The sequence below is a fragment of the Corylus avellana genome, chromosome ca3, assembly GCF_901000735.1.
Source record: "Corylus avellana chromosome ca3, CavTom2PMs-1.0".
NCBI classification, from domain to species: domain Eukaryota; kingdom Viridiplantae; phylum Streptophyta; class Magnoliopsida; order Fagales; family Betulaceae; genus Corylus; species Corylus avellana.
This window is the reverse complement of record NC_081543.1, coordinates 37,884,870-37,902,537: the sequence shown is the minus strand read 5'-3', so window position 1 is coordinate 37,902,537 and position 17,668 is coordinate 37,884,870. Positions and strand designations below refer to the sequence as shown.

At 34.7% G+C, this 17,668-nt stretch overlaps 2 protein-coding genes across 3 annotated transcripts; both read left to right on the top strand.

The window, feature by feature from the left end:
- The first annotated feature begins 1,406 nt into the window (after positions 1–1,406).
- LOC132175482 (probable long-chain-alcohol O-fatty-acyltransferase 5) lies at positions 1,407–2,678 on the top strand. The gene has a single exon (XM_059587441.1). The coding sequence runs from the start codon at positions 1,551–1,553 to the stop codon at positions 2,598–2,600; it is 1,050 nt and encodes a 349-aa protein (XP_059443424.1). The 5' UTR covers positions 1,407–1,550; the 3' UTR covers positions 2,601–2,678.
- Positions 2,679–6,774: 4,096 nt separating this feature from the next.
- Positions 6,775–16,530, top strand: LOC132173942 (DNA topoisomerase 1 alpha-like). Of its 2 annotated transcripts, none has more exons than XM_059585632.1 (16): positions 6,775–6,846; positions 8,310–9,493; positions 9,714–9,908; positions 11,103–11,183; positions 12,619–12,678; positions 12,828–12,922; positions 13,153–13,309; positions 13,463–13,588; positions 14,155–14,235; positions 14,341–14,431; positions 14,521–14,654; positions 14,913–14,981; positions 15,077–15,166; positions 15,588–15,688; positions 15,785–15,953; positions 16,315–16,530. In XM_059585632.1, exons 2-16 carry the CDS (start codon positions 8,342–8,344, stop codon positions 16,381–16,383), a joined length of 2,670 nt encoding a protein of 889 aa, XP_059441615.1. In that variant the 5' UTR covers positions 6,775–6,846; positions 8,310–8,341; the 3' UTR covers positions 16,384–16,530. The 2 variants fall into 2 exon arrangements, with proteins under 2 accessions (XP_059441615.1, XP_059441614.1); XM_059585631.1 differs by having other exon boundaries at positions 6,790–6,924.
- Positions 16,531–17,668: the final 1,138 nt, after the last annotated feature.

The following is a 17,668-nucleotide window of genomic DNA, read 5'->3' as shown; positions in this document are numbered from 1 at the left end:
TATATATATATATATATATATATATATTATACTGGTCCCCTCCAAAATAAATTGATAAGTTTTGGTCCCCGTAAGTCTCCTCTACCAATTGGTTCTTACTTCTTAGGTTAATCGTGAAGTTTTCTTTTTATTAAATTTTTTATTGTTTGGCTTAAAAATTTGGTTAAAAATTTAGAAAGTTAATTTTTTTTTTCCTTCATAGATTGGCTGTTGGCTTGAAAACTTGAAAATTCCTATTTCTACTTGGAAACTTCTGTGTTTTTTGTTGTTGTTATTTTCTTTTTGTGTGTATGTAAATCTTGAATCCGTTCTCCGTGAGGATTTTTGGTTCTTGATTTGATATGGCCATATGAGAATTTTTGATGGGTTTTTATAACTAATGCCATTGAAAAATCTCTAGTTTCTCTTTGAGTTTTTGTTCAACCCATTGAATTTCAAGTTTAAAATCATAATAATTTAGGAAATTTTTGATTAGGTCCGAATTTGGGGGAATTTTAGTAAGAAGCTAATTTCCTAAAATTAACTAGGGGCTTTTGTGTGTAGTGGATTTCTATGCATGATTTAAGATCCGGGTTGTTAGATTAATGGGTTTAAAGCTTTAATTTCACTATTGTTTATAATATAGACATAAATCCTAATTTGTACAGTATGAGTTAAATTAAGGCTTTTGGTATGTGAACACTAGGATTGCTAATTAGATGTGTTAATTACATTTAAAACGTTAATTAACCCTAAACTTTCATGAGTTCAATGGAAATTGATGCCCATGGGGTTTAGGTTATAATATGTCATATTATAATCATATTGATTATTATATGTGAATATGAGTATTATAAATTTGGGGTAAGTTACTAGATCAATGAAATATGAAGAGAATAATAATTATAGGGTTAAAGTGTAATGTTTACCTTAGAGTCTATGTAATGATTATGTTATTCATGTGAGTTTGTTCATTGTTAACCTACACATATTTTTTCTTTATTTTTTAAAGACCCAAAATGATCATGTAAATTTATTTGTAGATGATGAGAAAGTCAAACACAATACTTAACTATTTCAAAAGAAAAAATGCACAAAGTTTATTAGACTTTGATCCTGGATTGTGTATCACTTATGAGAATATTATGTTAATCAACGATGTGCAAAATAACTCAACGTAGGTTGTACTTTTTTAGGTTTGTACTCTAAGCTCAATTCCTAATCTAAGTGATCTTGTAATTTGGATATTATGGTTATTAAACATTGAGAATATTGTTTGTTATAATTTACACATTTAATTGGAGAGTATGATACAATTCTAAGCCCAATTCCTCTCAAGTAAGAAAAAAAACATAGAAAAAGTACTAGTTGGTTACATGCTGAAAAAAAAAAAAAAATAATAATAATAATAATAATAATAATAATAATAATGCTTTGGTCCCATTCCATAAAGCTTTTTGGCTCCGTCCCTAGCTGCAGCCTTGTAGGTTTGGTGGAGATGGTCAATATGTAGGAGAAGGAGAGAGCCAAAGAGAGAGAGAGAGAGAGACAGAGAGAGATAGATAGAGGAAATGGAAGGTGAAATGGAGAAGTGCATCATTGTATGGATCACCGCCATTGCATGTCTGTGTTATTGTTTCTACCTAGTTGCTCGAATCAAGGGGGAAGTGATGAGGCTTCTCTCTCTTCTCCCCGTCTTCTGCCTCTTCACAATCCTACCCTTCATTCTCAACTCCCTCCATATCGGCATTCTCACACTTTTCCTTCTGGTTTGGGTTGGCAACTTCAAGCTCATCCTCTTTGCCTTCGATCAAGGCCCTTTAACGCCACTCCCGCCCAAGCTTTCTCACTTCATCTGCATAACTTTCCTTCCCATCAAAACCGAACAACAACAACAACAGATCATCCCATCTCACCAAAATGCTAAAAAAGCTCCAAAAGTGAACTGGAAATCTGTTTTGTTGGTTCTAAAAGCCTTGCTTCTTGCTCTCATTATCCGATCATATGAATACAGACCAATTATGCACCCATACCTTGTGCTTGCTCTCTATTCTGTCCATCTTTACCTTGCTGTGGAGATCATCCTAGCCCTGGCTGCTGCGCCTGCTCGAGCCTGTGGGTTTGAGCTCGAGCCACAGTTTAATGAGCCCTACCTGGCTACCTCGCTACAAGACTTTTGGGGCCGGAGGTGGAACCTCATGGTAACCAGTATTCTACGCCCTACCGTATACACCCCCGTATGCCGTATCTCTACACCTATAATTGGGCCCCGCTTGGCCCAACTGTCGGGGGTGGTCGCCGCCTTCTTGGTCTCCGGCCTAATCCACGAGCTCATTTTTTATTACATCACTCGTGTTAATCCCACGTGGGAGGTCACGTCCTTCTTTGTCCTACAAGGCCTGTGCGTCGGCATTGAGATCGAGGTGAAGAGGGCTTTGACCGACAGGTGGCAGTTGCACCGGGCAATTTCCGGCCCATTAACAGTCGTGTTCGTGGTGCTCACTTGCATTTGGCTCTTCTTCCCACAATTACGTAGGAATGGTGCGTTTGAGAGGCTCATTCAGGAGTACTCAATTATGATTGATTTTGTCAGAGCCAACCTACTCTTTAATAAGTTGTAAACTTGTTATTTCTAGTTCAGCAATTATACACCACACAATTATCGATCTCATGATATATTATAAGTGTGGTACATATCATTTCTTTCTCAAAAATATGGTGCCCTCTTACTCAATTATTTGTGCATATTTTACTATAGTAATTAGTAACGTGACAGTTAAATAGTTAGTAAATTATAAATATAGCATTTTTAGTAAAACTTGTCATGTACGAGTTTTTTCTTAATTATCGTTCTTTTTTATGTTCGTGGGGATGACCAGCGCTTGGCTATTCTCCCCACAATTAATTAGGAACGGTGTAATTGAGAGGATGATTCAGGCAGGAGTACGCAAGTATGCTTGATTTTGCCGGAGCCAACTTACTCTTTCATAAGTTGTAATTTGTTATTCCTCACCCTTTGGGCAATTTGTTATTCCTCACCCTTTGGGCAATTTGTGCATTTTACATATTTCCATTATAACTAATGTTAAATCCTACCTCATTATTTAACTAGGGTGATGTAATAGTGCTCATCAATTATTGAATTTTTATTTTCTTACACTACAAAAAAATTACTATTTTTTAACGTGGCAAACAGTACTTGATTTTTGTCACGTCATCATTTTCTGACGTATCCAACTGGCACGTTAGAATTTTCTGACGTACTAAAAATAGCGTGTCAGAGAAAAAAAAGAGGGCGAAATTTTGAAAATTTTCCCTCTTCTTATTTTCCCTTAACTTTTTTCCTCTTTTTATTCTTCCCTCCTCATTTATTTTCCCTACTCTCTCTCTCTCTCTCTCCCCTCTCTCTCCACGGCAGATCAAAGAAAGCAGAAGAAGGAGAAGAAAAAGAAAGGGAGAAGAGAAGAAGAAGAGAAGCAAAAAAAAAAAAAAAAAAAAAAAAAAAGGAGAAGAGAAGAGAAGAAGAGAAGATAAGAAGATTTTTTTTATGTTTTTGAAGATTTGTTGGGTACTTGGGTTTGACATTTAGGTTTTTGATTTTTCAGATTGTTTTTTTTATTTGGGTTTTTTTATTTTTTGATTTGAGTTTTTAATTGTTTGAGGATTTTTCGGTGTGGGTTTGAGTTTTTGAAAATGGAGATAAAAAAGAAGTGAGAAAACGAAGAAAAGATTTTGGAGAAAATTTTTGCAGAAACAATAAAATTTTTTCGTCTTGCAGATTCTCTGCAGAGAAATTCGTTTCTTTGCACCACTCAATAAATTACAAAAATAATAATAAATTAATACATTTTTTAATTGAAAAAAAAAAATTCCAGAAATTTTTAAATTTCCTGACGTGTCAATTTTGACACATCAGAAATTTTTTTGACGTGTCAAAATTGACACGTCAGAAAATTCTGACGTGCTAAACAGTAACACGTTAGGAAAAAAAATTTTCTGACACCTATGCCTTTGACATTCAACACACGTCAGGAGCGCCACGTCAGAAAACTCTAGTAAGAAAAAAATTGTTTTTTTTTGTAATGTTAAGAAATCTGATCTAATGGTTGATGCCCAATAAAATAAGAGTAAAATAAAAGTGTAGTATCTATCATTACTCTTATATATTAAGTTTTAAGTATTGCTAGAAATATTAATTACTATTGAGTCATGATTCAGAGCACGCCTGGCGTGCTTCAACAGTGAAGCACGCCAGGCTAAATTTTTTTTTTTTTTTTTTTTTTTTTTCAAAATTAAAATAATAAAATAATAATAAAAAAAAAAATTTTAGCCTGGCGTGCTTCACTGTTGAAGCTCGCCAGGCGTGCTCTATATCTTTACCCAATTACTATTAGTCCATCTTGTTGACATGACAATATCAATCAGTCTCCCTTTTTTTTTCTTTCTTTTTTTCAAAAGTTAATTAGCACTGATGTGTTAACAAGGTGAGATACTGATGAACTAGAAGTGTAGTTTTTAGTTTTATTCTTATAATTTTTTATTTTTTTTTTGAAAAATAGATCATTTGATTAGTCAATATGCTACATGTTTGCACGTTATTTTTTTATTTTGTGTCGTTATGCAAAAATTTTATGCCCTTTAGAAGGAAGTGACCTCAACTTGTTAGAAACGAGTGTAGCAATAATTAATCTTTTTTCTTTCCCAATCTTTTTTGCACCACTTATGAGGGATACTGTAAAGGTTAAGGCTAGCTATTGAAGAATGTAGGAATATGGTTCTCTTCATTTCAAATGAACTGGATAGTATTTAGTTAGTTATATTTGAGAGGTAGTTTTATCTTTTTATTTTTTGAGGAAACAAAAATACTTATCAACTATAACTAACTGGATATTCTCTAGTTCATTTAAACAGAAGAAGATCCTAATTCAAGAATGTATGGCTGTGATGAAGTTTTGGAAGGGGAAGATGTACTGTGCACAAGATGGATTCTTATTTACTTTTTTTCTAAGTAATAAATTTCAATAAATAATTCAATTGCTAACCCGAAAAGAAAATTATGATTCTTAATTATAAGCACGAGTATGGCTTGTATTTTGTGTTTTGTGCCCACAAAAAACAAGTGAGAGGTGTCACATTAATAATTGAAGATATTTAATACGTGGGCACACGACACAAACCGAAGCCAAACATAATTCTACTCTTCCTGCTAGTCAAGATGAGACAAGGAGCACTCATTTTCCAATTATTCCAACTATCTCTTTCTTGTAGATAATAAATAAGATGGATCGTTCCTGTTGACCTAGTTGTTTGCTCCCGATGACCAATTGATTGGATATGAATAATATAAGATATATAGTAAAATAACACTTCTGAAAAAGGTTATTATAATTGGTGTATATAGTTATTAACTGATAATATATAGGCACGTTTTAACTAATTAGACATGCAATCTCTTTCTATCCAATGATACAAAGATTGTCATATATATATATTAATTATGTAGTTTTTTCGTACAATGTCTAATTATATTAGCTCTATATCATTAAGTATTGCATTCTACTTTTCTAGGGAAGTCGTTGTATATATATTGTGAAGGGTCAATACATTGCTTTTGTTGAATTTTTTATTTTTCAAAGTCTTGTCTAGCTTTTATGGGAGAAATGTTGACTAATACAGTGATTATGTCGACATTGTGAAGTCTTCAACTTTACAATATAAATATAACTAATTTGATAATTAATTGGAGATTACTTAACTTTGTATACAAATTAAAAGTTGATCTAGTTTGAAATATATAGTAACTCATGCAGTTTTTATATGAATAGTTTAACTTGTTGAGGTCTTGATAATCTTGCTTTCCTTATATTTGCATGTTTTGAAGGCTTTTACACTTTTTATTACATTTTTCCGTTATATTTGACTCGTCTTAAACCTTCATCCTTAGGGTGGTTGGCCACCTAATAGTGTAACTGAAATAGGCCGACTAATTCCTCAAAGGGTAAGAGGTTGGTCAACCACTCTAAGCGCACCACCCCCAAGTGCTCAAGGGGTAGTGCCACCACCTCTCGATGATTTATCACTCATTTAAAGGTGGTAAGGCCACCCCAATCATACATAGGGTGGTGAACCACCCCCTCACTCTTTGAACATGTGGTTAGATACTCTCTTGGCGTAGGTGATCACCCTTAAAGGATAAAACGATTGGTGAACATTTCTTAAAATGGCGGATGTCCAACTCAAGAGGTGGTTTGACACCTTTTTACTCTTTTATTTTTTTGACAGTTCATTTTGAGTAAATCCTTAGAATTGCAAGCTAGCTCAAATTTTTTTTTTTCTTTTTAAAAAATAAATTATTAAGAATGGAGTCTAAAAGCTTCAAACATCACACCCTTTAAGTACGCCAAAAAGAATCTTTGCCACAAAGAAAAGCAAGGGTTTGATACTTTGAGCGCATCCACACCCCAATGTTCTTTAATTCACATTAAAATACAAATGTCCCTCACCTTCATGGCTTGAGAGTTGAGACCCTCCAAAATCCCAATCCAATACAGACCCGAAAAAACGACATCGTTTCGCTACTGAAATCCAAGCTAGATCTTAGCCGAAAGGGCAACTGAGAACAAGGACACTGTTCATTCGGTACCTGACGACGTGTCTTAAATATCGGCCGTTGCTTCGTTTATAACCGATGAGTAGGACTGAGATGACAATTTTGTCTAAACCCAGGGCCACTTTTTGAATTATCCACTTTTCTTTTATTACCAGAAAAGCCCCTTTGAGCCACAAGCCCCACAACAAGGGCAAGCAATTCTCACCTACTTATCAGAAAAAAGAACAAAACCCCTCTCTCTCAAAGGCACACAAACTGTGAGACTCTTTTTGATTTTCATCTTTCCCAATATTTGTTTCCAATCAGCTCACCCAAATTTCAGATTTGCAAGGAAGGTCGATAATTTCTGATCAGCATTTTTTTTTTTCGGATTGATCATTATGCATGTTGTTATATGTTCTTTGTTTTGTCTCTGATTGGTGTTTGCGTGAGTATTAAGGAAAAGTTTGGATGAGGGTTTCTCTATCAGCTTCTGGTGACTTAGATTTTCGCGCAAAATTTTTTATTATTTGGTTTTGTCGGTGTGTACGTTCTGTTTGGTAGCTGAGAAAGTGGAGGAAAACAAAGATTTTCAAGTTTGGAATTTTGTTTTGGGGGTTCACATTGGATATGCTAAGTTTCGATAGTTAATTAACCGAATTCGATTGGGTTTTTTGGGTTTCTGAGGAACTGGGCTGAGGAAGATGTAAGACTTTATAATTTATATTCCTTTTATGGCAATTACAGGTTCTAGAAATTTTATTCTTTGGTGATTATATTCCTTTTATGGCAATTACAGGTTCTAGAAATTTTATTCTTTGGTGAAAATTAGAGGGAGCTCAGCCAAGCTGAGCAATCAACGAGCTAAGCTAAAAGTTTTAATTACAGTTAGGTTTTGTATTGGGTCTAACTTGATCAATGCTGGGCATGATTTGATCAGGTCTATGAATGGTTAAGACATGCTTTTGTGCACAATCCAACAAGAATTTTCAGGGAAACTTGGTTGCTGGATTGTAAGGAACTTAGTTGGCTATGGGGTTTGTAGTAGATGCAAATATTTGTGCGTAACAGAGAAGTAAACTTTGGATTATTAGGTTAATGATGGAGCTAGGTTGGGGTTATGAAAGAGTTTGGGTTTGCGTAATTGTATTTGAATTGAGCTTGGATAGGACTATATTAGTTCAAAGAAACAGCTCTGAAAGGATAGTACTGTTAGAAATTTGGATGAATTAGAAGCCTATGCATGTCCTGTGGTAGGAATAGCAACTAGCTAGGTTATGGGTGCATGATCAAAATTCAAATTTTGCATAGATGGGTTGAGAAAGCTAAATCTAATTGTAAGAACTTAGTATGGAATGAACAGAACCATGAATTAATCCTGTTTTTAGTAGAAGAACGATTTGGTCGTTGTGTGTCTTTATGTCTGTGAATATCCTAGTTGAGAAAAGTATCATTTTAGATTTGGATTTCTTGGGAAAATGTGTTCTACTGTTTGATTTCTTGTTTTGAATATGCTTCCACCAGTGGTATTGCTATCTAATAGAATCTGACTTCATCGTACTCCCTGCCTTAGAACTGAATCTTGCTGACCTTCTATTTTAATCTTAACTTTATTCTAAAAATAGTATTTTTCTACATCTTTATTGATAGTTAATATGTAAGGCCCAGAGCTTTGGATTTTATCTGTTGTTTTGGGGCCCTATTCCTTCATTTCTAAAGAATTTCCGTTTCTTTTTGCCAGAAACTGATGTTAGAGTACATAGCTGTTGAATAATGGCTGTTCAGGCTTCTAGTAAATCCGTATATGATGATGATTTTGAGGATGAAGATGGGCCTACAATTTTCAAAAGGAGGAAACCACTGGCTAAGCAGAATCAATTAAACTCGGAAGTAAAGAAGTCATTATCCGAAAGGCATGATGGACAATCCAATGGTCAAAACTCCAGTTCGCAGAAGGGTAAGATGGTTACATCTAATAAGGCATCATCAGTTAAATCTGCTGCACCCATCCCAAAAGCGTCAACGTCATCCATCAAAGCATCAACTGAGAAGTCACCAGTGGCAAATTCGAAAGCATCGGCCACAGTCGATGGTCATGCAAAACGTTCATCTGAACAGAACATGCCAACTTCTGTTAAAGAGGAAAAGAATTCTGTCAAATACTCTTCTGTAGAAAATAGTGATTCCGAGGATGATAAACCATTGAGTGCTAGACTCAAGGGGAACTCCAATCATGCCCACAAAGGGGTCAGCAAACCTGTTCCCAATAAATCACCACCACCAGTGTCAAAAATCACTGTAAAAAAATCTCCTGAAGATTCAGACGATGAAGTTCCTTTGTCTTCAAGGTTCCCATTGAAATCCAATGTGGGTACGTCCAGTAGTAAGCCTTATGATTCTGATGAAAAGAAACCCTTGGCTTCAAAAATTCAGCAAAATGGTTCCACCTCGAGGGATAAACAGCAGAAATCTTCCATGGTAACGAATAAGAGACCCTTAGATAAGGCCAATTCCTCCGAACAGTCTTCAGTTAAGAAGGTGAAGCTCTCAGATGCATCTGCACCAATGAAGATTAAGCAAGTATCAGTCAAAGCAGAATCAAAGGCAGATGATGATGACCATATTCCAATTTCCCAGAGAATGAAGAAATCATTCGCATCAGATAATAAATCTTCTGCCACAAAACAAAAACCAGTAAAAATTGTTTCTTCTGCTTTCAAGAAAACAGCTAACAAGTCCAAGAAAGTAGCGAAAAATTCAAAATATGTAAAGTCGACAAAAATGACACCTAGCTCCGGTGATGGACAGAAGAAATGGACTACCCTGGTTCACAATGGTGTAATTTTTCCACCTCCATATACGCCTCACGGAGTGAAGATTCTTTACAATGGGAAGCCAGTTGGTTTGACTCCTGAACAAGAGGAGGTGTCTCTCTCTCTCTCTCTCTCTCTCTCTCTCTTGCGTAGATCTACTTTGCTTCTTCCCTATTCTCTATTTCGATAATCTTTTGATTTTTTTTTTTTTTTTTTTTTTTTTTTTTTTTTTTTTTTTTTTTTTTTTTTTTGTATTAGGTTTTATTGACATACATTTTCCACATGTCTTACTTCCTCAGAGTTTCTAATACTTACTAAAACTCTATTTGCAGGTTGCTACAATGTTTGCAGTGATGAAAGATACAGATTACATGCAAAAGGATAAGTTCAAAGAGAATTTCTGGAATGATTGGCGAAAGGTACTTGGGAGAAACCATGTGATTCAGAGCTTGGGGAAATGTGATTTCACCCCAATATATGACTGGTACCAACAGGAAAAGGAGAAGAAGAAACAATTGAGTACAGAAGTAAGTTGTTAGCTCTGGGTTTGATAAACAATGAAGTTTACTTGATGAGATTGATTAGAATTCAAATCATCCTTTCCATCTTTTTGTTAATTTCAGTTCCAAATTTGTTCTGTATTTTATTGACTAGTTTTTATCATAAGCAATGCCAGTAACGAGAGGCTATGGTTTCTTTGCCTAGAAAACTTGACATTTTTCATAGAATATACTTTGTTGTGTGACTCGGTTCACTTGAAAAACTTTTCATTAATTGAGGGCATTTTGTTGATGATTAGAAGCAACTTCTATGGAGTTCATAGAGCATTCCTAGCAGTTTCCTTGTCATTTTTTCTACATTTAAGGATCCAAACTACTTTTTGCTTCCCTATGTCAAAATACACCTCAATAACTTTCCTTAATAATTCTCTATATTATTAAAATATTTGTTTTTTTTTTAATTATATTATATATATGAGAGAAGAGATGAGAGAGAATTGTGAGAGGAGAGACGAGAGAAGAGAGAGAATCATTTTTTTATTTTTTATTTTAATTTTAATAATCATATAAATCATAATGTTTAGGATTCATTTAGGGAGTCTGCTGTGAGAATTTTTTGCGATTTTTGGGACATATTCCCTGAACTTGGGGAACATACTCCCTTATAGAGAGTCTGCTGGGAATGCTTTTAAGGCTTCTATGAAAATTTCTCATTAAAGAGACTTGATGCATTTAAAAGGCATTTGACTGTATGTTTGATCCATTAGCTTTTTGACTCACATCTGTGCTAAGAAATTATCATACATGATTTAAGAGACATTTTTTATGATAATTTCTATTGCAAAACGGTTGTTTTTGTCCTTTATCCACATCACTCTCTCAGCATATATGACTGTCTAAGCAGAGCTTAGATTAGAACATCAATTCCCAATTGTTAATAAGTGCCAATGGTCTTATAAATGACACTGAAATGAATAGGCATTCCATTTCTAATCACGGTTTTTTATCTTGAACTAATTTGTTATATTCCCTTCCTCGTATGGAAGACAAGTTCTCGTGAAGCATTATGTGAATGTGATCAATTGCTTCTCACTTAACTGCTTTTGTCTGTGCTTTTTCAGTGAAGACAACATGTCAATTTGCGTTACATGCTCCAGTTTGAATTCTAGTTGATATCTTTCTGCATAAAAAATGTTGAATTGGGATTTTCTATTCATGCAGGAGAAGAAGGCCTTGAAGGAAGAGAAATTAAAACAGGAGGAGAAGTATATGTGGGCCATTGTGGATGGTGTAAAAGAGAAGGTTACTTCTAGCTTTGATTTTCTTTTTGTGTGTGTGTGTGTGTTGGGGGGGGATATAATGTGGTTGTTATGTTCTGTAGGCCTATTGGTGATTTTTTATTTTTATTTTTATTATTTTTTATTTTTATGATGTTTGGACCATTAATTTTGTTTAATAGATTGCGTTAGACCCTTCTAGTGACAAGCTTTAGGGATCTATATGTGCTTCTGTTACCCAAGGTGTCTACTTTATAGAAGATATTTTGCTGTGATGAGTTATGTAACTAGTGAGACTTACCATATATTGAAATTGGATTAGAAATTTCAGTCTTTTAACCATATGGTCAAGGCCTTTTACCTTAAAATGACTATGCTGAGCAATTGTATTACATTGTTTGTGATAACCCTTTCATGATCATTTCAAAATTACCATGAATTTTTTGTCTTCAAAATGACTACACTGTTACCCAAGGTGTCTACTTTATCGAATATATTTTCTGTGATGAGTCATGTAACTAGTGAAACTTTCCATATATTGAAATTGGATCAGAAATTTCAGTCTTTTAACCATATGGTTAAGGCCTTTTACCTTAAAATGACTATGCAGAGCAATTGTGTTACATTGTTTGCGATCTTTCATGATCATTTCAAAGTCACCATGAATTTTTTGTCTTCAATCTTTGGAAGGGGTTTTTTGGTGGTTCACATTCAGAATATAGGTAATTCTTTTTTTTTTTTTTGATAAGTAAAATATAGGTAATTCTTGCAATCTTCATACAATCTCCCCTATTGTTTCATATTGCTTTAACTTGTATATAGAAAATAAACAGACCATTTCAAATTTTTAACTTGTGGATTTTCTGATGGTATCAAGTTCACCTTTTGATTTTACTGCTTACCTAGGTGCATTGAATACTGTATGGCAGTTTAGAAAGATGTTAGAACTTGTATTGGCAATGCATATGTGGTTTTATTGCCGGATTCTTTTCCTTTGTGAAAAGTTGTGTATGGTTGCCTCCCTACCATTCATAACCCCCAAGAGTATTAAAGGTGATATATGAAGGATGAAAGCTCCTTCAACTGTGCTTGGATTTAAAGCTCCTTCAACTCCACTTGGAGTTTGCTGTTCACACTTTCAAGCTCTCGTTCTCTGTACAGCATTATTGTGCCTTGTAATTGGTTTATCAAATTGATGATGCCTAGGAGCGATGGATGGGTTTTCAATATGTTAGTTTTGGCCTTTATTTCTTCTCTTATTTTGCAATGTTTAGATATCGCTGTCTGCTTTCCTATACTGCTATTTATGTTGTTTATTTCCATTATATGGATCTCTTTCATTGATTACAAATAAGTTCTAGATGATAAATACCATCTCATTTTCTTTTCTCGGACCTCAATGTATGTTGTTGGTATCCTAAAAGTGTGCATTTAATTTCTTATTACAATCTCAATCTCAGGTTGGAAACTTCAGAGTTGAACCACCTGGATTATTCCGAGGCCGTGGAGAACATCCAAAGGTTCTGTTGACATTTTTGTGCTTATGATCGTTTAGATTTGTATGGAATTGTATATTAGGATTTGCTATGGCTATATGTGGGAGTGTTTTCTTTAATTCCAGATCTTATTATTTGATTTTTCCATTGATTATTTGTTTATATGGTGTCAGATGGGAAAGCTGAAAATGCGCATTCGTCCTCGCGACATTACAATTAATATTGCAAAGGATGCTCCAATTCCAAAATGCCCTATCCCTGGTGAAAGGTTTTGTTCTTCACAATCTCCTTGGGAAGAAAAAAAGTCATTGGGAATTTTTTAAGGACAAGATATCGAAGTACTATATTGTCTATGGTTATTATAATGTATATGATTGTATGTATCTATGTTTGTGATGTCAAATATATTGTATTGTATTTAGGCCAAAAAGGAAAAGTATATTTTATTTATTTATTTTTTTGTGTATTTTAAATTTTGGAATTTGTGATATTTGGCAGCTGGAAGGAAGTAAGACACGACAGTACTGTTACATGGTTAGCTTTCTGGAATGATCCAATCAATCCAAAGGAATTCAAGTATGTGTTCCTAGCAGCTAGTAGTACCTTGAAGGGGCAAAGTGACAAGGAAAAATATGAGAAAGCAAGGATGCTGAAGGTTCTTTACATGAAATAAATTACTGATCATGATGCTTAAGGCTCTTTTCATCCATTTTTGCCAATAAGCTTTCAATAGTTGTCATTTTGTTAGTTTCCAATGATATGAAGGATCTTGTCATTTTTTACTAAAGCTCTGTGGTTTTGAGTGCAGGACTACATAGAAAACATCAGGGCTGCATACACAAAGAATTTTACAAGTAAAGATGTAATGAAACGGCAGATTTCAGTTGCTACCTATCTTATTGATAAGCTAGCTCTGAGGGCTGGCAATGAGAAGGTATATTTTGTATAGATATACTTCAGCTGTGCCTATTTGATATTTCTGTAAACGTCCACCCTTCCTCGCCCTCGCCCACGCCCACGCCCACTCATACATATGGGCATAGGTATTTGTCTGTTTGTCAATAAGCACTGTGTAGAGCAGACTTACCAAAACAGAAGAAACTGTGTAGCTGCCATAAGTTGATGGATAAGGCTTTTCAAGCTCAGTTGAGTTCTTTTATCCCATGCGAGGCTGTATATTTGGCACTACAAAAGCAATGAAAGATGTTTACCTTGAAGATGACCGGCATTTTGACGATTTAATTAGGTTTCTCTTTGGATTGGAAGAATGGGCAGGACCATGTTTTAGTTTCCCTTTATGCTAGTTATTGCTTTTGTTTTTCCATTTTTGTTTCTAAACAGGCTTTCATAGGTGACTGTATTGCATGCATTTTGCTTTTTTATTTGCTTTATGCAGCTTAAAATTCCGAATAGCAATTGGCTGTTCAATTTCTTGTGTTTGCATTTGTTAGCGAACACCAAATCATGGTTTTCTTCCTATTATTGGTAGCTTTCCTGCAGGATGATGATGAGGCTGATACTGTTGGTTGCTGCACATTGAAAGTAGAGAATGTAAAACCAGTAGCCCCAAACATGTTGGAGGTATAATGGAACTAGTTTTAGAACTTTTTAAACCATCCCGTATTGTTCCCAACTTATATTTTATTACCAATTATAACCAGTGAACTCTGTTTTTGATAAATTCAGTTCAACTTCCTCGGTAAAGATTCAATTAGATATGAAAATAAAGTTGAAGTTGAGCTTCCTGTTTACAAGGCTATCATGCAGTTCCAACATGGTGAGTAATTGGACTCATCATTTTAGGTTTTCTACACATATGGAGTTTGTGAGTGGAGCCAATGAGCATGTATTCTCTGTTTGCTCCAGGAAAACGTGGGTCTGATGATCTTTTTGATCAACTGGACACCAGTAAATTGAATGCTCATCTGAAGGAACTCATGCCTGGCCTTACTGCAAAAGTCTTCCGAACGTATAATGCGTCCATCACGTTGGATGAGATGGTAAGATACCATATGGACCTCAGAGCATCTCAAGTTTGTATTTTTGCCATTGATATGATGGCGAGCAGGGTGCTTGCCAAGGCACTGATGCAAGGCACGCTGTTTAGCATAAACAGCGTTAAATGAGATAATTCCTTTGCTTGTATAAACGTTCAAGTATCTGGTCCTTTGTTTGATTTTCTTATACTGTTTATTTTTTTTGGTTCAAAGGAATTTTTTTTTGTCTTACTGTTGTTTTTTTTTTTTTTCTTATGACAGTTGAATAGGGAAACTAAAGATGGAGATGTTGCAGAGAAAATTGTAGTTTATCAGCACGCAAACAAGGAGGTAAAGACAGTTCCTCCTTGTGAAATGTTTTGACTTTTTTTTTTTTTTTTTTTGAGTTACTTGTGGCATCTACAATCTGGCTTTTCTGGTTGCAGGTCGCAATCATTTGTAATCATCAACGCAGTGTTTCAAAATCTCACAGTCAACAAATGTCAAGATTAACTGAGAAGATTAGCGAGCTTCAGGTAATGACCTTTATGTTATTGAAAGGCATAGGTGGTCATAGATGAACTTTAGAGTGATGGTCTACTTTGGGCTTGGGAGTGACGTTCTTGCTTGATGGGCTTATTGTGTTTGAAGGAATAAAATATCAATATTGACCATGATATCGAAGGTCCAATGAACAAAGGTATCAATAGATTAATCAATGGTGGAGTTGGGGAGGGCTTCACTTCTTAAATTTTATCCAATTGAACAGTTTTAGAAGATGAATTTTGCTACATGAGGCAGTATAAAACACTCCTTATAGTTTCTCTATCAGGGATGCAAAATATGTGGCAGCATGCATTTGCATGGGTCTTGTGGTGTTTATCAAGTCACGCTTAGCTGATCTTTTCTTTTTTTGTTCTCTTTTTTTTTTTTTTTTTTTTTCTTCCTTTTTGGTAGGGCTTGCTGAAAGAGTTGAAGACAGATTTGGACAGAGCAAAGAAAGGGAAGCCCCCATTAAAGAGTGCTGATGGAAAAGGAAGAAACTTGGCTCCTGAAGCGTAATATCACTTGTTTGCTTTTTTAAGCCAATCATTTGTCCTGTTTGAATATGCTATTTCACACGATCTGTTTGTTAAACTATGTTACACGTACAGTATAGAGAAAAAGATCGCTCAAACAAATGCAAAGATCGAGAAGATGGAACGGGATATGAAGACGAAAGAAGATCTGAAAACTGTGGCATTAGGCACGTCCAAGATAAACTACCTTGATCCTCGGATCACAGTTTCATGGTGCAAACGGCATGAAGTTCCCATTGAGAAGGTGAATAACTTTTGCCATTTTAGCTGAAATATCTTACTGACATGCATGCTTCAGTTTCATTGGAAGCAAATCCTTAAAAGTGAAAGTTATGCTGAGCGAATAAAAAAAGAGAAATGCTACATGCATTCTTGAGTGTACAATTCTTGACATAGTAGTGAAAATCATCATTAGATCTAAAAACTAATGGTGATTTATCCAAAATTCAATAGTCCACGTCAAGAAGTGTACTTGGGAGTGCATCTAGCATTTTTGATAAAAAAAAAAGAACAAGTATGGTTATGAAGCAACTGCATTCATTTTGTTCACAGGTGTAATTGTTTCTTATCACTTAATTGCTTCTTATTTTCCTGAACTTCTACAGATATTCAACAAGTCTCTTCTGGCAAAGTTCTGTTGGGCAATGGATGTGGATCCTGACTTCAGATTCTGATGCTAGCTTGGCCTAACACAAAAACAAAAAAGGAATTGTTTTATCTTTTTACATTAAAGATATTCACAATTTTTTTAATCTCCAGCGGAAAAATTGTTGTAGGATGTTCATCTAATCTAATTATGGGATGAGTTACCCCTTTCCTCACTTTTTTTCTTTTTTTTTTTTTACCCTTTTGGTTAAGAAGGCGCAGCAACAATTGTTTGCTGCTTGAAACTTTCAGACATCTTATTTCAATATAGTTTAAATGTTCACAGTACAAGAAAATGCTAGAAACGAAGTTAATTTCATCTTTTATAGCACTTTATTTTTTCCCAAGAAAGTCTTTTGAGTATTTTTCTTTTCTTTTCTTTTCTCTAGCTTGTAACTAATGCGAAGTTTTTCATGCCTAATGAAATTTGTACTGAATCTGCTTGAAAACAGCCCCTTAATTGGCACTTTTTGGAGAACCTAGCTGAAATAGAATATTTCTGTAATTTATCTGCATGAAGCATCCCATTGGTAATGATTCAGCAAGGAAAATCTGAAGAATTTGTTCAAGTTCTTAATGCTTGAAAATGCTGGGGATATTGCAGGTCTTTACAATAATCTCCTTGTTACAATCTCCTTATAAACTTATGTGCCATGCCGTGCCGTGCCGTACAAGTGAAAAAAAAAATTAGGCAATAGACTTTCACTGGTAAATTTAATGGAAAATGTGGTAATTCATAATTGGTAAATTAATTATTTTACCAATTTTGAAGTGCCACATTAGTTTGTAAATAACTTTGTGATAAAAGTTGTAATACTTTTACTAATACCACTCAAAATTAATTGTATAATGATTGACGTGATAAGTATCACATCAAATGGATGGTTAGATCAGTTTGTATGAACTTTGTAATTATGCCCGCCCAATGAAGAATGTAAATTAAGCCGGAGAAGAGAAGAACCCATCAAATGCAATCCTCTAGTTTTTGGGTTGTATTTCATAGTTAATACAATTTGTTGGGGGAGAAAATATCTCACCATGGGTCCTACCTATTTACACTTATTTATAATATGTCATCACTCACTCACCTTATGACACGTGTGCATACCATTTTATGCACCTGTAAATAAAAGGAGAAAGGGGGACCTTTTCTAAGAGTCCTCTTCCTCTCCTACGGGTGATTCTCCAAGGACTCAAAAAAAAAAAAAAAAAAAAAAACCCCTCCCTGAAGACTCTATCCCTTCAAAGGCTGGTTGAATTCACACAGTTATCTCTATCTCTCTTGTATCTCTCTCTCCTTATTTCTTACATACC